Genomic DNA, 25,066 nt, shown 5'->3' on the forward strand with positions numbered 1-25,066 from the left:
TTTATAACTAAAATGAAAAAATGCAACAACCAACAACAACAACAACACACCACAACAACAGCAACAACAGCAATATTTCAATAACAAACACTTAACACATCTGCTAAGTATAAAAGAAGAAGGTGTAGAGCACTTTCATAGATTAACAGACGCAAAAAATGTGAACAGGGAGAAAGAAAAGTGAGCTGAGCTGAGCTGAATTGAACAGAGAAAGAAAGAATAGAAATGAAATGAAAAGAAAAGATATGAAGAAGCAGTGGTGGTGGTAATACCTTCGCTGACATCCATCCATCACCATCACCATTCACCATCACACCCTCTTCCTTTCAACTTGTTCTCCATCAACAGCTTTCATCTGATGTTTATTGTTGTTGTTTGGAATACATTGCTTGAAAACAAAGGTTATCAAGTAGTACTACTTGCCTATGTGTGTGAATATATGAGTGTATGTATATGTATGTGGTTTGTTAAGAGTTGGTGTTTTGGTGTTGTTATTACTGTTGGTTTATGTGTGTGTGTGTGTTTGATGATGTTGATAATAATGGTGAATGAATAGATAATTAATATTGGTTGGTAATGATCACTAATGATGTGATTAAAAGTAACACCATCATTACCACCAAGCACTAAGATGAAAGAGTTAAAGGAATGTGCTGTTGATGCCAACCAATAATGTGGGCAAACAAAAGGATTAGATATATAGAAATAAAAAAAAATAAAAGAACAATCATAATCTAATCCAAACCAATCCAAACTCTATAATCAAATAAATCCAAATCAAAACCAAACAATAACAATAGCACTATGTGTACACACTCTCTATATATAGTTATAGTACATATATATATATATATATGTTATGCTTCATTATTTATATAATATGGAGTTATGATATGAACAATTTCCCACTGATACATATTTAATTAACACTAACCACTAATATATCCCACACACCAACTAGTCATTAAAAACAATTTTAAATTTAAATGACAAATGAGATATCTAATGTGTGGTGTGAAGTGTATGTGTGTGTATGTGTGAAGCGAAACGTTGATGGTTGTGGGTATACCATATGTTGGTTACATCAGTGATTGTGGAATGAAAAATAACATTTAAATGTGTCTCTTGGTATTGGGATGTTTCGTGATGATAGGAGTGAATATCATCAAGCACATCCACAAACAACACACCACCTTTACATAAAATACAACCACTTATAAATTGAAAAAAAAAAAAAAAAAAAACAATGATATGAATATATTGCTTTTCCTCCTCAACTTCTTCTGCATGTTCTTATTATTAATTAAATATTAAAAGAAATAATGGCACAAACACACACATAGACTGAATTGTTGTGGTGTTATCAACAATTTTTGTTTTAAAACAAAAATATGGTGTTGGTGGGTTGGATTATGGGGCACTAATATTTATGTTTTGTTATTTTTGTGTATGATGGTATCAGTGATATATCTAAATTGGTTTCGTTTTGATAGATCCTACCCTATTTAAAAATACCGAATTTGAATGGTGGTAAAGATATCTAAGGTATTGTCACTGTTGCTTTCAATTTATTATATTAAAACAAATGAAAATCACAACCCAACTTATCCGGATAGGTTACTACACAGGATTGATGGTTTTCAATGTGATGGATGGTGATGATGGTGATGGTGATGATAATAATATCGTTTGGAACACATTCCAATTAGGGAAAGCATTATTATGTTATTAGATTGATCAAATAGAAGTGGAGGAGTGAGTGTTACTGGTTGAAATAATACATATTCTTCTTTTCTTTTCATTTTTATTGTGTTGTTGTTATGATAAACCACCAACAGTGAGGTGAGTGTTTAGTTGTGTGGTGGTAGTGATAGACTTTTGTGATTTATAAAGTTGTGTAACAGTATTATTACATTACTATTGATATAACTGGTGGGATGGATCATGTTGATTTGATGTTGGAAAATTCGATAAACATGTCCAACGAAGTGTTCAAACAACACCCAAGCTGAAACCCGACCGCCGGCGGTCATGTTGATTTGATGTTGAAAGAAGATTTAAAAAAAATAAACAAATATTGCTAACCTTTGTTTTTCTAAACGTCCGTTTGATTTTAAGTTTATCAAAGGTGTTGATGTGAGGTGTACGATGTTATTTAACATCAACCAACAACAGTATTTAATTAATACTCCATAGGTAAATTGTGATGATGGTGATGATGTTAAAATTAGAATCGAATTTGTATCATCAGTATTATATTAAAATACATTAATTGGCAATAAGTGTGAATTTACTCCATATGGAAATAGAGTAAATTAATTTACATTCAATCAAAACAAATAGGAGAGTTGATGATGTATTCAAAGTGGTACCCAAAAAAGAATTAATGGGCGACAATAATATAAATGGAAAGAAAGAGAGATATTAAAATATAGATATATTGTTATTTTGGCACTTACTTTATGAAATATACTTCAAATATTTGAAACTGGATTGAAGGTGAATAGTATTGATATTCCTCTCCAAAAATAATTATAACTGGTTGTTGTTGTTGTTGTTGTGAAAGTAGTATGTATATAATTATATATATATATATAATAAATTACTATTAAATAATCTAGGAAGTACTGACTAGGTTTGTTTTGCTCTTTTGTAATTGATGATTTGATTGAATTTAAATATTTAGCAACGAATATTTAAATATTGATTTCAGGACAGGCTACCTGATGTTTAAACTTTTATCTGGAGGGATTAATGGGTTTTTGTTAGTTTTTGGTGTTCGTTGGTCAATCAATAGGTTAATAAGTTTTAAGTTGTTGGTTTTTTGATGTTGGTTGGAATATGTTTTGAATTTGATGATCAGAGAGAGACTTTGAAAAAAAACAAAAAAGAAAATATAATTATTTCTATCTTTAAAAGTTAAATGTTTTTTTTTCCAAAATATTTGGTTTGTCAGAAAGACGATTAATGTTTGTTGGAAATCTGGATTCCAATGCTAATTTGCTAGTATAATTTTTTTGTTTTTTTTTTCTTAAAGTATGTGCGGATGTATGTTTATGTGTGTGAAATCATGATTGATTGGCTGTTGGTTTATTATTTTTTTTTTGAAAATGTTAATAATTTAAACACTTGTGAAGATGTGTGTGGGTGTGTGTGGAAATTGAAGATGTTTTACATATATAAAATGTGTGAATCTATGTTTGTTTGAATTTAAAGTAGTTGTATTTAATATTATCTATCAAATGTATGTATGTATCTATCTATATATCTATGATGATGCTTATCTGTATATATGATAAAAACATATTACAAAGAATCAATGATTGGACTTTTAAATAAATTTAGGTAACAGAATTTCACCAGTGGAAATGATAAATAATGATGGTGGTTAAATTTTAATAATGATAATAATAAGTGGGACCCGTCTTTGTTGTGGTTGGTTGAGTTAGTTGTTCTGTTGTGTGTTTTGGTTGATTCAAAGATTGATCAAAAGAATCACAAAGGAATGAAAACAACTGATTGTAGTAGTGCTTTTAAAAGATGATTGTTGTTTAAAGTAAAAAAATAAAAAACAAAAAAAGAAACAAGATGTAATGTATGGGTCTTTGGAAAATAAAGAAGGAAGGTGTTTGTTGTTCTGCTATCTTTATCTGTGTTTGTGGGTATAAAAGTATAGATGCTGTGACGTTGAGTGTGTGTGGTGTTTGTGGGTGTGTTCGTAGTGGTGATGGTGATGGATGTGTGAATCGAAAAACAAACATAAATATTTATTGGTATCTTTGGGAATGTGTATGGATATGTATAAAAAAAATAAAATAGATAATGAATGCATCGGAAATGGTTTGGTGTGTTTTCTTGATCTTGAAAGATTGTGGTATTGATTGGAAGTGTGTGGAGTAATCTAAAGAATGGAATTGGTCGACGACTGTCTATTATTTGGCAATCGCAAAACCAAAACCAACACGAACATCTATCATCAAATAATAATTTGATGATTAAACTAAACTCCTATTCTTACATGATGGTTGGTTGGTTGGCTGGTTGATGCTATTCTAATTATCAATGTTAAATGTGTTGTTAGGTTGTTGTTGTTAGGTTGTTTAACATATCTATCTATCTATTTTATTCTTTTCTTTTAATTTTGAAAAAACAAAATACTAGTATTTTTCAAACAAAATAAACAAAGAAAAAGAGAAATCAAACAACACAACAATAATAATATGCAACAGCAGGTATAATTATACCTATCCAAACAAGCAAGCAATAAGCAGTGGAAGGCAATTTTGCGCCACCCACACACACCACTTTAAAATAGAGTGGTAGCTTGTGCAACCCCCATTTGACGACGCGTCGATTGATTGAAGCATCGAACCAAAAAAATAAAGGATGCCAATGTGATGGCTTGGTGGTTTTTTTTTGAAATTTTTGTAAATTTATGAAAAAAAAAAAAAAAAACCTGTTCAATCTTTGAATTTTTCAAAGTTGGATTTTGATAGGCAGAGCTACCACCATTTTTGACAAAAACACAATTTAAATTAGGAAAATGTAAATGTTAGGTGTGTATATGGAGTGTGGGGGAAGTTTAGTTTGCAATAACACATCACAAGAAAAAAACAAAACAAACTGAAATAAAAAAGAAATTGAATGTTAAGCTTAACAAAAATAAAATAATAAAACACACTCCTCACACACATGTCATGGAAATATTGTTTGTTTATCGATTTTAAGCCCAATCGCTGGACAAATTCAAACAAAAAAAACTTATGGGTAACCCTTGTACAAAGGTTGTTTTAGATACAAGAGATCCACCAATGACTGTGCAACGGTCGAAATATGTGTGTTGACATCATGTCGATTGTGATATAAAAAAGTGTGTAGTACTAAGAGGTTGGTAGACAGGTGCACACAAAAGACATAAACGGAGAAGTTATTTTATCTTGTTGATGGTGATGATTATCCTCCAGCCAAAAGATACAAAAATTGTGAGCACAAATGGAGTTTTGTTTAGTTTTGTTTGTTTTTTTTTTTGATTTGAAAGATCTTTGTTTTGAGGGACCGACGGTCCAAAATAAATTTGACCAACAAGCCCACACACAACGTTTTTATCAACAAACAAATTAAAATAAAACAATAAAACAATAAAATAATAAGAGAAAGAGGAATGAATGGACACTCCACATAATAAAACATGAATATTTATATACTAAACTACTTGACTTTTAGACAACATAGTAACCTATTGGTTATAAGAAATTCCAACGAGTGAATAAAGAGTCAGATGTAGAGATTATGATCAAATGGTAGTGAAATATTCTACACCAAAACTTGAATAAAATAAAATAGATGAGATGATTGATGATTTGTTTGATTCTTTGTTTTGTTTAAAAAATAAAAGGTGGAGCATTTGTGATATAATGTTGTTTTAACATCAAACACTTTCATACTTTGAATTTGTTTTGAAATCTGAAAATAAAAACTGATATGTTCGGTCTATCTTGATAATTAAATTTAATATACAAATTATAAATATATATATTTAAATAAAAAAGTGGAAAATATGAATGGATTATTGTTTAATATTATTAGTTGGTTGTTGTTTTGGTTGGAATGTATGTCATTTGACCGTTTTGAATACCAGAACGATCTTTTAAACAAACTATAATTTTTATATTCGATGAAATTTATAGATTTTTGTGGTTGGGAAAATAAATGGAGTCAAGAGTATATGAAAAAAAAAAAAGAACTAAACTATAGTTATAAGGGTAGCGTGACGGGTAGAATGGTGATAGTTGGGTGGTTGCCCATTGTTTTCGATCATTTTGAGCATCGCAATTTCAGACATATAGAGAGGCATCTCTCGATCGGAAGAATTTGAGTTTGTTTTTTTTTTCTATTCGCAAAGATCTGATTGAAAGTTGTGGGGTGATTAACTTTTTTTTTTTTTTTTTTTTTCAATTTTTCAAACTAAATTCTATCTTTGCACAGTGATGATTCTCTATTTAGTTTCAGTTTAAAAATAAATCACCAAAAAAAAACCTGAAACTCTCTTGGTTTACCAATTTTTTTTTTTTTTTTTTTTTTTTTTTTTGATTTGCTGGTTGGCTGTTGCCCTTTTGCAAAAAAAGAAAAAAAGAAAAAAAAAAACAAACAAAAGGAAATGAAAATATTTTTTAACTTTCAATCTTTTCCTGTCTGTCTGTGTGTCATAACTAATATTTCTAATGATTGATAGTGTTTGTTTACTTTACAATTTGATGTGTTATTGCTTTCATATGATTTGAATTATATGATTGATATGAAATGTTTTTGAGATGATAGAGTACTTTAAACCTGTTCTTAATATAATACCTGAATTATTGTTTGATTCTCTGAAACAAATCAGAATCCAATCCAAATGAAAATCTATTTCTCTATATCTGTACTATTCTGTGTTGCTATTTTTTTTTCCAAAAAAAAATAAAAATAAAAAAAAGTCAAAACAAATTTGATTGTGGTCAAAGTTTGACCAATGTTCTAGAAATTAAACTATACCGATCTAAACTGATCAACTATGTGAAAATGATTAGTTAAATATAATATATAAATAATCTAGAATATGCGAATATAATAGAACTAATTGAAAGGTAATGAAAAAAAAGTACAACAACTGATGGTTGAACAAATTTGTTGACAACGATAGAGGAGGGAGGAGAGTCTGATTTCTTTCTTTCTTTTTTTCTTTTTTTTAAATGTGAAAAAAATATATGATTTCTGACAGGTGATGCGATGATAGGTACTTACATGTATGAATATTTAGTGTTTTTAGAAGTGTGCAGTTTTGGAATCAAATAGAAAAGATGTACTCTTGAAACACAAAGTCAGGGTAATTTGTCAGGAGTGTGGATTCACACACACATAAACACGCGTACCCACTCGCTATTGATAACTTGGTAAATGTCAGGCGATCAATCCAATAGTTTGTCAAACTATTTCACATGCAAGAGTTGGGGGAATGCATGATGTTGTTGGTTCAGTGGGGTAAATATTAAAAATGTTTTTGGTGCAACTGGGTGGTTTTTGTTTGTTGTTGTTTTGTTGTTGGTTTGTTTATGTTCTGTTGTTCTCAAAAAAATAGACCACAAACCAATTCATCGAACACACACTACGTCCGATCCTTTCGAATCAATCGAAACCTAAAAACAAAGGGCTATCACATCTATTTACCCTCCTTTCTTGTGAGGTCTGATATTTAGTTACTGGGAAAATTCTTTTTTGATATGGACATGAACCAAACAAACTAATTTATTGACCTAAAAATATTAAACTGTGTGTGAGTAGCAATTTTTTTTTTTTTTTTTTTATTTTATCAATCATGTCAAAATATTGGTGACCTTAAACAATTTTTTTTTGATGGTAATCCATACTTTTTTTATTAAAAACTAAAAAAAAAAATAATCGTCAACACTTTTTTTTTTTGTCAAAACCATCCATAATTATAATTAGTCTTTTTTTTTTTTTTTCTATTTTTTGCAAACTTTTGACCAAATGATCATCATGGTTCTATTGGTGTTTGTTTAAATCTTGTGAGTCATTTATTTTTTGTTTCCCCTAAGACATCATTCATCGAATGGAATATTCGGTGAATAATGAAAGGAAAAACAAATTTTTGTAATTTGGTGGGTGTGGTTAGAGAGACTTTACTATCCTCAAAATTAATGCCAAACTATGCTGCATGTTAATGATAATATAATTAACAATTCATTTAATAAAACTAATTTTTTTTTCTCTATACAAACCAAAGGGCATTTTTTGGGTGGTGGTTGAAAAAAAGACCACCCACAATTTATTTTAATTAATTTTTCTACTGACCAGCCGGCTTTTGAAAGGTGTTTTTTTTAATTTTTTTATTATTAACACCATAGATCTAAGAGATTACAAACAATTTGATTTAGTTTAATGGGGGGTTTGATTGTCGACCAAAAGTTCAATTCATTGGATTTTGATTACATGATAGCAATCATAATATTATCACAACGATAAAGCAGCAAAGTTTCTTTCTGTGGAAGCTGGTCCAAAAAGATGAACATCAATCAAGTTTATTTTTTTTGGATAGTAACTTATCATTTAGATATGTTTGCCAACCTTACTTTTGGGTAAACTTGATAAATGAATCAATCTGATACCATTCACAAATTTGTGTTACTAGTAATACAAGCTTTGCAAAACTCAAACTCACCATCAGGAAGTACACTACGGCTTTAAAATAAGAATAAATATCTATATGATTTGATCAATCAATCATTAGTTTTGTCCATTATTATTATGCTTCGAAAAAGATTACTATTTTTGGAAATTCTCATTCAAATCAAACAAACAACAACATTATAAATTGTGTATCATTGTGATATGGTGGGTTAAAGATTAATGGGTGTGTGTTTCTGTTTCTTCAAAGAAAACCAGAGATGCACTGCACTACTCAGATTTGCGACATACACTCACACACATTTCAGATTTCCTTCCTCATCGGTGTTTAGAAAAACTTTGTATTTATTGGTTTTAGATCTAGATTTTCTTTTTTTATAAATAGATATCTGTGTGGATTGGGTTGATTTGGTTTGTTGTTGTTCTCTTTTTTCTTATTACAATACATTATGGTTGTTTATTGTCTTATTGTTTTGCTTCTTTTTTTCTTTTAAATTGATGGTTATATACGCACATTGCAACTTGCGAGCTTCTCCATTATCTCCTCTCGTTCATGTTTAAGTTCGTCAATCAGTTCATCTCTGTATTTGTGTTCCGATTGTTCATAGTCGAGATCTTCGCTTTCATCAAAGTCTTCGAACGATCGCAAAAGACTATCATTTTCGTAAGTTGGTAAAAGGTATTGGGCATCGCGCCATACATCCAATTGGCGATCGACCTTGTGATGACCTTCATCCTTTTGATGTTCTTCCAACAGTTTATCACTTTCAAACTTTGTACCACAACAACAACAGGTCTTTTCATATTGATGTCTACGAATAAAGTTTATCATTTTAACGCTTTCATAATAATCAATATCTATACATTTTTTAAAAAAAAAAGAAATAAAATCAATAGATTTGATTTAGTAGTTTAGTATTAATAATTATTTGTTTTTTTTTGTTTCTAAAGTATTATAAACAAACTTACTCCATTCTTTTCTTATATTGTGGAAATCAAATTTATGTGTTGTAGTCATATGGTCGAATGCTACTTGTGAATCGTCGAATTGCGATGGACAAAATAAACAAACTACTGTATCTTCTTGTTCATCATCATCATTTTCTGTCCAATCATCCCATTGTGAACTAAATATTATTAAAAAGTAGTTAAATTGATTAGTAAGGATATGAATATTACTATTATAATTAAAAAAGGTTAGTTTTAACATACGAAACATGTTGTCCTTTTGATTCAGTTTCTACTTGTTTTAATATATCAATGTTATTGGTGACTGGTTCGACGGTGGTATCTTCTTCGTCTTCCTTTTTGATTTGCTCCCAGTTCTTTCCGGCCTCCAAATAGTTCAAGAGGTAGAAACGATCGTAGATGTTGTTCTGTGGGTTGAGACGCATGTGTTTCTTCTTTTTCATGTGTTGCTTCATTACGATGGAACTCTTGAAAATCTTCTCACAAAACAAACATTGATTGGCATCGAACTTCTCTCTGAGAATCTCTAGCATCTCGTTGATATTCACCAAATTGTCTGGCAAACCAACGTTGAAGTTGTGTTGTTCAAAGAGATGGCTGGACACCGCAGATCTATCGCCACGGAACTCCGTAGGACACATTGGGCAGATCGATTCAAAGTTGGGATCGGAACGCTCGTGATGCTGCTGATCCAGGACAAACGCCAGACGCTCGGTCTGCAGGTTTCTGCGGAGTGCTTGGTCCTCGGGAACGATGTCAGAAAGCAGGTAGTAGCTGGTTGGCTCGGCATCCGGTCCGTCGGATTGCGCTTGAATCATCGAGGTGTAGGTGGTCAGCGGTTTGTCGGCCATCAGCTTTCTCCAGTGACCGAGATACGCCGAGAGATTCGCAATGTGATTGACTTCGCCAATGACAATCTTGTGTGAGTTAAACAGATGTTCCAAAATCGGTCGACTCTCATACTCGACGTGTTCACACATCAAACATGGATACTCAAAAGGTTTCACCTGTGGTTCGTCGAATGAGAAACTGAGTGGATGTGCCAAAGGTTGAACTGATGGCCAAGACTTTCCAGCAGCAGCACGACCATTATCATTATTATTTATATCTGGACTAATAATTTCTGTGCTCATTGTTGTTTGTTGTTCTTTTAAAAATATCTATATCTGTATGTTTTAATAATATCTATATCTTATATCTATATCTGTAATAATAATAATAAAAATTGAAATAAAACGAAAATAATCAAAAATGAAAATTTTAATTTAAAAATGATTAGAAATAATAAAGATATAAAAATAATTACGAGTTTTTCGTTTTTTTTTTTTTGTTTTATTTTTAATATTTAATTTTTATGTGTGTGGTTTTAGAGGCTTGTCATATGATTTTGTGACGAACTTCGACACACGCACACTCACCAATCAAATTCACAACCAAATAAACACACATTTTACGTAATTGCGTTGAATTTAATTTAGATCAGACAAACACACACACACACACACATCTTAAAATATATTATATTTATTTATCTAATAACATTTGCAATGATATAAAATCTAAAAGAAGAAAATATTTAGTTTAGTTTAGTTTTAGTTTAGTTTAGTTTTTATTTTAGTTAGTTAGTCAGTTAGCAGTTTGGTATTTGGTTGAAAACAACATGTTGTCAAGATACAATTCGAGTAGTTGTTGTAACAGTGGTATATTATGTAGTTTATTATTACAACAGGAGTTGCAATTGTTTCAACAACATAAAAGGTTACATCAACAACAGCAACAACAGTTGAGTTTTAGTAGTGGTAATAAGAATAAAAAGAATGTTGTTGCTGCTGGAAGCGATGAAAAAGAGTTGAATCAAGCTTTGAAGGAACATCATGACTATAAAGAGTTTAGATATACACTCAAGAAATCCAAACAATTCAATATCAATCGAAGTGTAAAAGAGCAAATGGGATTACAAGACAATCAGACGCTATCAAAAGATGAATTACATGAGAAATTTCTACAACGTTTAAATAAAAAACATCCAAAAGAATCATCACATCAACATCAACAACAACAACAACAACAACAACAACAACAAAAACAAGAATTACAATTACAACCTAATCAACAACAAAAACAAGAACAACAACAAATGCTATTACAACAACAAATATCACAACAACCGGAATTGGTTGAATCGAGATCGACCGACGTCATCGAGTATCTCTATAAGCTGTTGAATTTCAATGAGTATCCCAGTTTCGGAACGGTTGCGTTCATCGGGCTGGAAGGATCGGACAAAGGCACTATCATAGATGGTCTGCTCGGCTTTGAGTTGCTCGGTCGCAAACCAAAGTGGCGCTCGATCTCCATCCAGTGTGTGCGCACGCGCGGTGAATCCTATTTCGAGTTTGCAGACGGTGGCTGGGGCAACTCTGGCCGGATCTACGAGCTCGCCACGCTACGCCGGAAAATCGATGAGAAACTGGCGGTCTCCACGCCAAAGGAGTTGCTCAGCGATTCACCCCTCGAGATTGTTGTAGCGGGCCCGCACATGCACAATATCCGACTGATCGATTTCCCGTCATTCCGCACAGCCGCCGACTACCGCGAGTCTGGCCAACTCATTCGCAACTCGATCATCAGTACGATGACACTGCAGGTGCCCTACGAACACCAGATAATAGCACTCTGTATGGAGCCGGTTGGCGCGCCATCCGAGATCGATCACCACACCACACTCAATCTCGATCCACACGGCATCTCGACATTCGGAGTGGTAACCAAACTCGATAAATTCTACCTTTCACCGGCCAATACAACGGAGCTTCTCTCCAACAAGAAGATTCAATTGCCAAACGGTTGGGTTGGATTCCGTGGTTTGAAGTCCACAGAGTTGGGTTTGCCACTCGATCTCAACACCCTCAACCAAGAGGTGAAGAAAGAGATACAAACTCTCTACAACTGTACAGTTACATCCGGACCAAAAGATATGTGGAATAAGATATTCAAGGTAAGTACTACATATATGTAATGATAATAGAGTAACAACAACAACTTATTAATTAACCAATTTCGAAAATATTCTATTTAGATTTATTTAAAGAAAAATAGAGATAGTATTTTAAGTTTGATACAAAATAGTCTTAGACAGTTACATAAGAGAACTTTGAATGTTTTGGCGTTGAGTAGTGAGAGTACGGGTGTTTCAATCAATAGACTCAGTCAGAACCAATCGCTATTCTTTAAAGCTTTGACACATCCCAATTCGGTAGAGTCGATCGCGATGAATATCTTTATAAAGAAGAATCTGGAACAAGAGATATTCAAGGTGTTGGAAGAAGCAATGACAGAGCAATTCAAAGTGAAAACAACAGCAACAACAACAACAGAACAACAACATTCTAAAGATAAAGAGAGAGATAAAGATAGTAATAGTAGTACAGCAATGAAAGATAAAGAAACATCACATATAAAGAGATACAATGAAACCGACTATCTCAAGCGTTTTGAAGATCTAACTGGATTCCTTTCACATCCCGTTCCGATAAAGATAGCAAGCGCCGTACATCCAATCGATTACTCTCACTACGGACAGGAATGGCTGCAATTGATTCGCTCGCCAGGCATCACAAACGAGTCGCATCTCTTTGACCATCTACATCACCAAACCAGTGGATTGAAATCAAGTTATCAACTCTGGCCAGAATCAACAACAGAAATACTATCATCATCAACAATAAAGAAAGGAAGTGGTACTGGTAATAGTAGTAATAGTAGTAGTAGTAGTAATAGTAATAATAGTACAAGTAGTAATAGTAATAATAATATTAGACAAACAGAATTTGAAAGATGGAATGCAAATTATAGAAAGGTAGTATCACGACTCATAAAGAGTAAGTGGTATAAGCAGGTACCACGTATCGTCTCACAGGGTGTCAATCGTTTCTTTAGCATGGGAGTGGCACCCAACTGTGCAAACTATATAGAACGATACTTTATCAACGAACACTCTCAGCAGATCTCAAACAACATCGATACCAGCATCTTTATGCATCAGATCTACAAAGAGCAGACACCATCCATCACCTACGAAGAGTTTAGAGTTGTACTCAAAGACATCCTACCAAACAACAAAGATCAAAAGAAATTAATACCATTATCAAGTAAGTTACTTAGTTAGTTGGTTTAAAACTTTTTATTTAGTAATATTAACATTTTCTAAAATTAATATTAGATGAATGGACAAATATATATTTAAGAGCAGTTTCGATTAGAATTGCTAATGATATATATAGGTGTGCATTACATAATGTAAGTTTTATTATTATTATTATTATTATTATCACACAAACGTTAGTAGATGTATGTATTAATTATAAATTGTTTTGTTTATTATAATCAAAGCTTATAATACCAAATATAGTTCAAACAAATCATTCGATGTTAAAATTCTCGAGTGAGTCGATTCGTTCACAGTTGGTTGCGTTGGAGAACATTGTCATTCCAAAGGAAGACGCAGTAGAGAACATCAAAGAGATATGTGGATTCGATCAATTAAAATCAGATTCATTATTACCAAAGATATCAGATGCAATCTCAAAATCCGATAACAACAGCAATCAAAAATAAACAAACAACATCGCATAAACAAAACATAACATAACAAAACATAATTACAGGTAATAATATTACAATTATATATATTTCGAAGAAATTTTTGAAATTTTTTTGAATTCGCTGACCCGCCAAAAACTAAACATATTTGAACTTTTTTTTTTTTTTAATGTTAGTTTCATTTATTTTATTTTTTTACATTTTTAAAACATAATAATAGATATATAGTCACAGATAATAATGGCAGAATATTTTTTTATACAAAGAGTACAAAGAGGTACATTCTATACAAACTATCAAAATTGCAAAGCTGGAGGTGAACATATCGATCGTATGTTGATGATAGAGAGAATCGAGAAAAAGACACCAAACTCTCTGCAATTCACTATTCCCATCTTGCAAGATGGAACTTCAAACGAACAGATGATGCCATTCAACGCAGAGGCCAAGCATGATTTATTACAGAGTGTTACAGAGGGTGACATTGCAGAGCTAAATCTCCATCTGACCCCCGATGGTAAATTAACTGTTGCAGGTTTAAAGAATTTCAAAGATAAATTCAGTATGTATTACTATTATCATTATCACTATCATTATAAATTCTAATTTTGTAACTCTTTAAAGATTTGGAACAATATCATACTGTTATGCCACTTGCTGAGACCGATTCAACACTATTCCCAAACTATGATATGGTCTCTTTGTACAACGAACAAAAGAAACAACAGCAACAACAACAACAGCAACAGGGTGGAGATGATTCATAAATTTAATAGCTTAATATAAAATATAAATAAAATTTGTAAATTTTTTTTTTAAAATCCAAAAAAACTGCTGTGTGATCGATCAACGAAAACACACAACAAGTTATTTCATTTCATTTTCTTATAATTTTCTTTGTTTAGTAATTTAAACTAGTTTAGTTTATTTATAAATTTTAAATAGCTGTGATAATGATTTAAACATTTATTTATTCTATTTATAATAATTTAGCAATTACAAAAGTATGGATATAGAAATGGAGTTAGACTATAGTAAACTATTGGAATTAGATCAGATTTTAAAGTATTTAATTGAGAATAGATTGTCGTTTGAGTGGCTAGCCGATGATCAAAGAGATAATCTTTTAAATGAAGATGATACTCCTCAATTTATTGATGAAAATGTAAATATTTATAATTAGAATTTATAAATTAATTTCTTAATTATTTACAATTAATAATCTTTAGAATATCAAATATTTCAATTATGATAGAGAGTCAATTGCAGAGAGATTCGAATTATTAAAGAATGGAACGAATTTCTATCCTATTAAGCCATATTATAAACATGTATGAATTATTATTAGAATCTAATTATATTAATAACACGACTTTACTTAAAATAACTTGATTAATATAGATATCAATGATATTAGTAGCTTGGTATAAGCTTGGTCGATATCCAAATAGAATGGTTTCACTACATGGTTTGAATGAAGTCAGTGATTTTGTCGAGACCCAAAAAGCATGGGAACAACAATTTTTGACCAACATAAATTCTCTGTTCAAACAATATGATTCTCTTAGAACATGTAAAATAGATAGTAATGATAATAATGATGATAATAGTATAGATATTATAACTAATAATAGTAATGAAAATAATGTAAATATTGAAAAAGAAACAATTACAACAAATTGTTGTAAAAACGAGAACATTGAGAAAAGTAATGAGAATAAAGAGAATAGTACAGAGAGTAATAAAGAGAGTAACAATGAGAATAGTGTTGAAGAAAAGAAGAATTATAAAAATAATCAGTTCATTGATAATAATAAACTGTTGGTTGATAAAGTTAAAGAGTTGATTACGAGTCAGTTGAATTTGGATCGTTTGTTGAATATGTTGGGCATGAGAAAGACAGTTGGATCGAGTAGTGCTATTCCGCATGGACCTGTTAGATTGATGAACAGTGCCAATCTTCCACATACACCGGGATCAGCTTCGAGACTCTCAGTGTCGGCTCGTGCCTTCTGTAAGCATGCCAACCGATCGGAGAATTCATTCTGGGGATCTGGAAAGGGTCCAGAGTTGGATAAAAATCAGAGATCAGAGAAGACAATCATTAGAATTCTTCGTGACTCAACATGGATCAATATGCATGCATTGCCTGTAAGTAGATTGATTACACTCTCAAATTATTAATTATTTTAGTTATTAATAATCAAATCAAATCTATTGGCAATAATGATTGTTAACTTAATTACTTGCTTTTATGATTAAAATACATACTTTTAGCATAATATTATAATTTTGGAGGTTCGATGTAGTGAGAGCTATGGATTGAGATGGGGTTGCGATGGAAATTTCTTTAGAGGAACATTAGAACCAATGATGGAGAGTAAGTACTTGTTGTTATGATCATTATTGCAATTGTAACACCATATTTGTGTTTGTTATTATTCATGATGATAATCATCATCATCTCTTAAAATCCACTCCACTTACTTTCTTTTTGTGTTTGTTCTTGAATTGGTTGTAAATCTTAGATTTAACTCTAAATTACACAAATCAAACACCCACACACATATTCCATTCTATCGATTATTCATTTAAAATAATAATGTAACATTACATTACAATATAATTCAATTCTTTACCATCCAATCAGTCAATTAATCAAACAAAACAAACAAACAAACAAATAACAAACCCATTGTGGCTGGTTTTTAAAAATAACAAACAACCTTTTGAATAATAATATAACAAACAAACAAATAACCAATCATAATCTATTTAACTTCTCCTTTACAAAAGTTGTTATATTTGTAATATCTTCATACCATCAGTAACAATACACCCATACCCTATCCATGGATTTAGATATCTATATCTATATCTATACTAAAAACAAAAACACCAAAAAAACATTTATATTCTTTTTTTCATACTCAACTACAGTCAGCCACACCACTCCCTTTCGTAAAAGGAATGAAAATGGAGTGTGAATAAGTGTGTGTTCGTGTGAATGACCCAACCCATTAGATTGGAAAGCTCCAACTACAAATGGTTGTTTATAATATAATATTATATATTGTCAATAAGAGACACCTCCTTGCTCACCTACTTGGTAGAGTAAGATGAAGATTATAGGTAGAGAGTTTTCATATATCTACATGTTTACAATATTTTAATAATTGTGTTGCTTTCCTCTAATTCTGAATATATACACACACATATATATAAATATTGTAATAAATAAATTTACTTATTTCTTGTGTTTAACAACACCATGATTGATCTATCTTCCGCTTAACACACAGCCACACACTCAAATCAATTCAATCCAATTAATAAATCCACCAACTTTACATTAACATTTATAGCAAATTTAATTTAAATATTTAAATGTATCGAGTAGAATGATTTCCATTAAATTCACACACACAGTACCAATCATTTTATCATTTTTATTATAAATATTTTTTTCTCATTTGCAGAGTACCAATCATCATTTTGTGGCACATATAATAATTTGTTTTTGATTGTATCCCACATTCGTCATCTGAATGGAGAGAAGTAAAGGTACCTTTACTCCACACACACCACACTATTATATCGCATTAAACACACACACACACACTAATCAGAATATATACTTAACATCATATATATATAAAATTTAAAATTACTAACATTGTTATTTATTTATTTCTTTCACTTTTTGCATTGTCGCTTCATCCAGATGGTCATGCCAATGGGTGGCACCACTAAGTGCTTCTCTCACACACTATGAGAAGAAACAAATAATATTATTAATAAACCAGACAGTTTATGGGTGTTGTTGTTATTTAATATAATTTAATTTAAATTAAATTTAAAACAAGGCATCACAAAAGCAAAGAAATAGAGAGAGAGTGTTAACACAACACATTCACTAAAATCATTTTTCCTTTTTATTACATTGGCACTGTTAATTTTTAGTTAAAGCTAGTGTGTGTGTGTGTGTGTGTGTGTGTGTGTGGTAACAAGTTAATCAAAATCAAATCAATTTTTAAATAATTTAATTAAAATAGGTTTTCTATGGTTGGTTCTTTCTTTTTTAGTGTCAGTGTTTATTATTATTATTATTATTGTTGTTGATGTTGTTTTTTTTCTTTCCTATTTGGAAATTTTAATGCAGTATATATTTTTTTATTTATTTTTATTTGTTCTTTACGTGATTGATTCAAATACTTTTACTTGTAAACAACAACATTAAAGAACACTAAATACATCAGAGTCTCTCTCTCTCTCTCTCACTCTTATTTTTCAGAAAAAGTATGGTGGTTCTACATCTCATACTCACACACACTTTGGGAACAACCTCGTATATCTATATCTTTTAGAGAATTGTGTCATATTTGGATAGGTTGAATGCACATTCCGGAATGTGGCACTCTATGATTGTTACCATACTTGCTATTTTGATTTTCAAAACAACATACAATTAGCTCATCGTGTTGTTGGTTCTAATATCAACTAAAACACAACACTAACTCACATATACATACACACACAATTAATAAAATAATTATAAAATTATATATACACTACACTATATATATATGTATAAATTATGTTGTTGTTGTTATTTGACTATTGTTATTGATTTCAACAACACACAAACACCACCTCATTAAATTTTTTCATTCTAAGTTAAAGATTTGTGTATAATCAAATCTGATGTGTTAATATTATTTATACGCGTGTGTATAACTAATATATATATAAAGTGTTGTGTGTTTAAATGATTAATCACAATATAATAATTATTATTATATATAAAAAAGGTGAATTTGGGCCTACAACCACACCTTGTGATTTTGGGATGAGTTCAAAGTCGACTGACTGACCCCTTCAGTTTCAGTGTGTTTGTGAGTGTGAGAATTTATTTTGCATCGCCATTTTAGCTCCACTACATATAGGAATTATCTTTGTTATACCACTCCATCATTAACACTACCTCTACCAACAACAACTCCACACACCCACAATACCATCCCACCAACCAACCAAACAAACCAACCAACCAAACATTCAATTGAGTTGAGAAAGGTGATTGAACCACTTGACTATTTCTCCCGTTCGATATAACAATACCCCCATTCGAACTGTTGCCTCCTCCTATCTATACAATATATATTCTTTCGCACTCCACTCACTTGCGCATCAATTAGAATGAATGTGTGCGCAAGTGAGTGAGTTAGTGAGTGATTGATCACTCATATTGAAAACACACCCAGAAATTCCCACATAAACTCACACACTCAATACACACACTGGCACACTATAAATAAATTATAATCAAAAACACTCAACCCTCACTCCCAAACTCATCCAACAATCAAAAAACAACAACAACAACATCAAATTTGTAAATATAGAATTCAAAAACAATCTTGAACAAAAAATAAAAATAAAAATAAATAAAATTAATAATAATAATAATAAAATAAAATACAAATAAATAAAAACAAATAAATTAAATAAATAATAAATAAATTAAATTAATAATATAATAATTACATCTTTTTTATATAATTTTCTTAAATAATTGTAAATTACCAATTCAGTCAATCAAAAACAACAATAATAACAACAACAACATCTCCGATTAACTACTACCCAACAAACAACAACAACAACAGTCATTTACATAACTTACTTTTTTTTTTTTGTTAAAGTGTTTGTTTTTTTTTTAATTTATCATTTTTTTTTGGTCAGCCTGTCAGTCCATCAGAAATAAAGAAAGAAAGAAAATAAAAAAAGTATACAAGTAAGCCAGCCAACCAATTAGCCAGCTCCTCCTCATTTCCCTCACTATTCTCACCTAATTAGTGAATACATATTCTTAAACACCACTTTGTAGTTGTTTTTTATTTTTTTATTTCCTGACCCAATTAAATTTAATATTATTCCTGATTCCAATTTATTTATATGTTGTTGTTGTTGGTTTTCTTCCAATCCAATAAGCACTAGTTATTACTAAAGCCAAAATTGGACACTTAAATCTATGGTTTATTAAATCAATCAAAAATTTCGAATTCTTTTGTCTGTATTGTTTAGTTGTTTTTACTATTCTTTATTCTTCACCTTTGTTTTTACTTTATCAAATTTATTTTTATTTATATATGCTAAATTTTACCAAAACATAATCTGGTAAAATATTTTCAACTTTCCATTTAAAATTTGTTTTTTTAAAATATATTTATTTAGAATACAATCAGTGAAAAATAATCTTTATTAGACAAAATAAAAATAATAAAAATAGAAAATTCAAGACAAAATTAGTCAGTTAGGTGGAGTTTAGTATTATATTATTATAGTTGATAAAAATATTGTTCAAATATCAATCAAAACACACACTAGATGTTTCAACAAATCAATTATAATAGTTCATTGATGGATTGTGGCGCCAATAGCTATGACCTAACAGGAGGTGTCGATATCTCAAAGTCTCAATCTATATATTTCAATAGCAATGGAAGTTTGGTCGATCAACAACAACAACAGCAGCAATCATCTCTAGACTACGGAAATCAATTTCTATCACAGACATCTTATTTCATCCCTAAACCACCTCCACCACACTCCCCAACAAATCATCAAGTTCCAAAATTCTCAACACCCGTTTCAAATGGCAATATAAATAGCAGCATCCCTATTGGACATATCAACAGCAATAACAATAGATTTTTAAATATTAACAAACGAAAGTTGGAAATGAATATAACTACAAACTTTCAAAGCAACAACAACAATAATAATCAATCAGTTGTTCAAACAACTTCTCAACCTCAGTATATTTTCAATAATTTTCAACAACAACAACAACAACAAAACTCTGTTGTTACCAGTAATTCAACTGTCGATATTAATATGAAAATATTGAATAATCAGATTACACCAACTTCGGTATGTAGTCAGGTGCCTTCATCACCAAGAACCGATAAAAAAGATCAAAGTATCAAATTCGATAGACAAAGCTCATGTCCAACTTTTTCCACTGTTTATATCCAACCTGGTGCAAATGGCAGTGGCACTACTCAAAGCAACGACCTCTCAATACAGCCAAACTCTGCCAACAGTTCACCAAATTCATTTCCATTCGCCACCACTCTGCCAAATGAATTCAATACAAAGGTTGAATTCTCGCCTATTTCCATTTCGCCAACTCCTACTTCCTCTGACGATAATCCAACTAGCTCAGGGAGCAGTACAGCCTCTAGTTCTTCCTCTTCCGGTAAAACATCGACACCAAAAAAGAAGAAAGGAAAATCAAAATCATCATCATCAGCATCATCGACATCGACAACTTCAACCTTCACTCCAGCCAATGCAACTACAACAACGAATACAACCACAACATCTTCAACATCTTCTTCCTCTTCTCAATCATCGACACCTTTGAACTCTTCATCAAGTATTCCTAACCCGGAATCAACAGCAGGCTCACCAATAGGAGCTACATCACCTTCATCTGAAAATCTTATTATTTTCGACTCGCCAAGTTCAAAAAAATCAAAGAAATCAAAGTCCTCTTCAGGAGGAGGAGGTGGTGGCGGAAGAGGAGGTCGTGGTTCTAAATCTTCACTTTCCAGATCATCATCATCAAAATCTTTACTAAATTTAAAATCGAACACCGACACAGCCAAAACAACAGCAACCGCAACAACTACACCGACATCTGTTACATTAAATATTGACCCAACCAAATCAACTTCATCTTTACCAATGCCGACTATCAGCGAACTACCAATGACACTTCAACAACAACAACAACAACAACATCAACATCAACAACAACAACAACCTTTAAATCAACAACAACAACCACAACAGCAACAACAAGAAATGTACTTATTTCCACCTGTACAAATGTCATATGATAACTTTGTAAATTCAGCATGCACTAGATTCAATATCTTGATTGCTGAACTCTCACCGTTACAAACCGTCAGATTTATCAACTATGTACAAACAACACTCCTAACTCATTATCCAAATCACACTCCATCTATAATGCGTGGTTTTGACGATCCAATGGTGATCGGTTCAGTTCAAAACTATGATACATCATCGTCATCTTCATCTTCATCATCGTCATCACTTTCATCACCAATGAACTTACAACAACAGCAACAACAACTACAACAACAAATCCAACCAATGGAAATAATAACACCGACTGATTTAAACAATAATTGTTTGCAACCAATGATTGCACAACCAATCACAAGCTACACCACCATCACAAACAACAACACCACCACAACCACCACCACTGATAAGAAATCAAGTCTTAAATCAAGTAACACCATACTACCACCACCACCAACACAATCAAAAGCACTTACTCTACCAAGTAAGCGAAGTGCTGAATCACAATCATTTCACAGCGGAACTACAAAGATTAAAACAAAGCCAAAGAAGAAAAAGCAAGTCAAGAGATCAAAGGCACCCAACACAATCGCCAACGATTTCGTCACCAACAAAAGATCACCACTTGCTTCTGTTGACATATATGTAAGAGTTATTAATGCTATTTCAAAAACGCAGCTGCAATGGTTGTTAACAAACTTTTGATAATTTTCTACTACCTATAGAATGTTTTAACTGAATCTGTTCTGAATACTTTAAATATTGAAGAATTAACTAAACTTTCAACGTTATTACCATCTGGGTATGTATTATTAACTATAATATATAGTTACAACAACTAATTAATAAGTTATTTGATAAAGTGAGAAAATTGAAGATATCTTTAAGAATAAATACTTTATGGAATCGTTGGGAGTTTATAAGAAAAACTTGGAACTTGGAACCTACGATGAATATGAAATTCCAAAGATGATACTTGAAACTGAAGTAGTGACTCCAACCTCAACTACTACTTCAGCTTCTTCTTCTTCTTCTTCTTTGGATTCGACCAATACAAAAGCGAATACAAATGACACCAACAACGCCACCACTAATACCACAACTACTAGTACATCAACAGAAACAACAACAGAATCAACAACTACTGCTGATGCTGCTGCTGCTGATATTACTACGAATAATTCAACGACATCTTCATCATCATCACCACCTACAACACCAACACCCATGAATACATCAGATACTTAGTTGTGGATAAATATCGCCAAGCTAGCAGAAAAACAACAACAAAAATCCAAAAAAAAAAACACCAAACAAACTCTCCAAAACATGATTATTAATTTGGAATCTATATATATTTCATGTAAATAAAAAGACAAAAGCAAACCTACAGAAACAAACGATGTAACCTAACAGTAAAGTGTGTGTGTTTATCTAATTTGGTTTTCTATAGAATCTAAAACAAACAAGAGTAATATGCAAACACAGAAAATGTAACCAATATATATTCTTATGTTATTCACAACTTATCTTTATCGATGATGTAAATTATCCATCACCAAACAAACTATTGTTGTATTGCCGATTCATAAAAATATCTATACCTCGAAATAAACTATTACAATATAATTTTAGTTTAGTTAATAAATATCTTTGTTTATATGCTTTGCTTAATGATTTAATCACTTCTTTGCAAAGGCAATAACATATCACCTCGCTATCTATCACGATGTCGAAACCAAAAATAAATCTATATTAATAGTTTGAATTGCAAGATGAAAATATTGACTTAAACAAAAAACATAAATATAGATTACGTTGTTGTTGTTGAAGTAATTGTGATGTTTACCAAGGTGTGAAAATCTTTCTAAAAAGGGGTAGAAAAAGGTCCAATTTCCCCCACCTTTTAATTAATATAAAAATTTATATTTTTTTAAAAAGGAAAAAAATATAAATAAGGTTCACCCCAATGAAAGGAATATATTAATCATTACTTAAATAAACAAATATTTTTTAATTTAAAATATCTAGTAATAATTTCTACTAAATAAACAATGAGCAAACCAAGTTTTGAAATAGTTAAACAGGTTTACACCATTATGTCGGGTGTCCAAAGAAGCAAGGCTTTGGAGGTTTGCACAAAGTTGCGTATCGCTGAGCACATTGCTCCGGAATCATCGAAATCCGTTGGGGATCTATCGAAGGAGTTGAAAGTCCACGAAGACACTCTCTACAGATTCATGAGAGCACTCACATCGATGAGTCTCTTCCAGGAAGAAGAGATCACCGATACCAATAAGACGCATGGTATCTTCAAGCACACTCCAATGTCACTCTGTCTCAGAGATCAAGGTGTAAGAGATATGGTACTGATGAGGGGAAGTCCTGGTCAAGTTCTCTCGTGGAATGGACTGTTCAACTCTGTGAAGACTGGAAGAACCAACCATCAGGAATCACTAAACTATCCGGACCTCTGGGAGTATCTGAAAGATCACAAAGAAGAGGAAGTACTTTTCAGTAAAGCAATGACTGGAGTTACCAACATGTTTGTTCCCGTCTTACTATCGTTCAGCGATTACTCTAAATTTGAAAAAGTTGTTGATTTGGGTGGAGGTCAAGGATTGTAAGTATACAATATTGAAGAATATATAAACCAATCTTATTAAAATTCTATTAATATCAAGGTTATTAAAGAATATTTTGGCAAACTATCCAAATATTAAAGAAGGAATCAACTTTGATATAAAATCTGTTATTGAAAACAATAGTCATGGTGAAAATCTCGATAAGAGATATACTGACCAATCTGGTGATTTCTTTGTCTCTGTTCCAGAATCAGATTGTTATGTTTTAAAGAGTATCATTCACGATTGGAATGATGAGTGTGCAGTCAATATTTTCAAGACAATCAGCAAATCCATTAGACCAGGTGGAAAAATCTATGTCTATGATTTAATCAACGACTTGAATCTCAAGAATGAGAAGAATCAAGCTGGTTGGAACGATATCCACATGTTGATGGTGTGCAACGGAAAGGAGAGAACTCCTCAGGATTGGGAGTATCTTGCCAAACATTCGGGATTCAAGATCGATGAGATCAGACGTCACAGTACCATTCCAAATACTTTAGGTTTAACAATCTTTTCTAAAATCTAAATAATTGCTTGTCTCAACTTAAAATCTCAAATCTATCACATGTAAATTCAATTAAATAAATAGAATTTATAAAAATAAAACAAAATAATAAATGATCATTAAACCAAATTTATTTGATTTTGCAAAAGTTGAAGCTATCGGGCATTTATTTATTCACGTGACCAATACCTATACCTTTACTTTTTTACCAAATCACAAAAAAATAAAAACATTTGATCAGAGCTTGTTATGAGTGGCTTTAATATATATATTAAAC

General features: G+C 31.3%; 5 protein-coding genes across 5 annotated transcripts; 4 read left to right on the top strand and 1 right to left on the bottom strand.

The window, feature by feature from the left end:
- Positions 1-3,932: 3,932 nt before the first annotated feature.
- On the bottom strand, positions 3,933-10,283 carry PPL_10170 (C2H2-type zinc finger-containing protein; the record flags this gene model as incomplete). The annotated part of the gene is made up of 8 exons (XM_020580952.1): positions 3,933-3,970; positions 5,445-5,463; positions 6,249-6,330; positions 8,212-8,235; positions 8,520-8,550; positions 8,692-9,039; positions 9,151-9,359; positions 9,394-10,283. 8 exons carry the CDS (start codon positions 10,281-10,283, stop codon positions 3,933-3,935), a joined length of 1,641 nt encoding a protein of 546 aa, XP_020428537.1.
- Positions 10,284-10,421: 138 nt separating this feature from the next.
- Positions 10,422-13,767, top strand: PPL_10171 (uncharacterized protein; the record flags this gene model as incomplete). Its single annotated transcript, XM_020580953.1, has 6 exons — positions 10,422-10,458; positions 10,773-11,355; positions 11,733-11,828; positions 12,250-13,301; positions 13,373-13,449; positions 13,543-13,767. 6 exons carry the CDS (start codon positions 10,422-10,424, stop codon positions 13,765-13,767), a joined length of 2,070 nt encoding a protein of 689 aa, XP_020428538.1.
- Positions 13,768-13,992: 225 nt separating this feature from the next.
- PPL_10172 (uncharacterized protein) lies at positions 13,993-14,519 on the top strand (the record flags this gene model as incomplete). Its single annotated transcript, XM_020580954.1, has 2 exons — positions 13,993-14,314; positions 14,377-14,519. 2 exons carry the CDS (start codon positions 13,993-13,995, stop codon positions 14,517-14,519), a joined length of 465 nt encoding a protein of 154 aa, XP_020428539.1.
- Positions 14,520-14,758: 239 nt separating this feature from the next.
- Positions 14,759-22,902, top strand: PPL_10173 (uncharacterized protein; the record flags this gene model as incomplete). The annotated part of the gene is made up of 7 exons (XM_020580955.1): positions 14,759-14,917; positions 15,154-15,903; positions 16,030-16,132; positions 17,808-17,838; positions 20,169-22,299; positions 22,380-22,456; positions 22,518-22,902. The coding sequence occupies 7 exons, from the start codon at positions 14,759-14,761 to the stop codon at positions 22,900-22,902; spliced, it is 3,636 nt and encodes a 1,211-aa protein (XP_020428540.1).
- An 806-nt stretch (positions 22,903-23,708) lies between these two features.
- Positions 23,709-24,810, top strand: omt4 (O-methyltransferase family 2 protein; the record flags this gene model as incomplete). Its single annotated transcript, XM_020580956.1, has 2 exons — positions 23,709-24,277; positions 24,339-24,810. 2 exons carry the CDS (start codon positions 23,709-23,711, stop codon positions 24,808-24,810), a joined length of 1,041 nt encoding a protein of 346 aa, XP_020428541.1.
- Between the last annotated feature and the right edge of the window lie 256 nt (positions 24,811-25,066).

Source organism: Heterostelium album (assembly GCF_000004825.1).
Source record: "Heterostelium album PN500 unplaced genomic scaffold PPL_scaffold12, whole genome shotgun sequence".
NCBI classification, from domain to species: domain Eukaryota; phylum Evosea; class Eumycetozoa; order Acytosteliales; family Acytosteliaceae; genus Heterostelium; species Heterostelium album.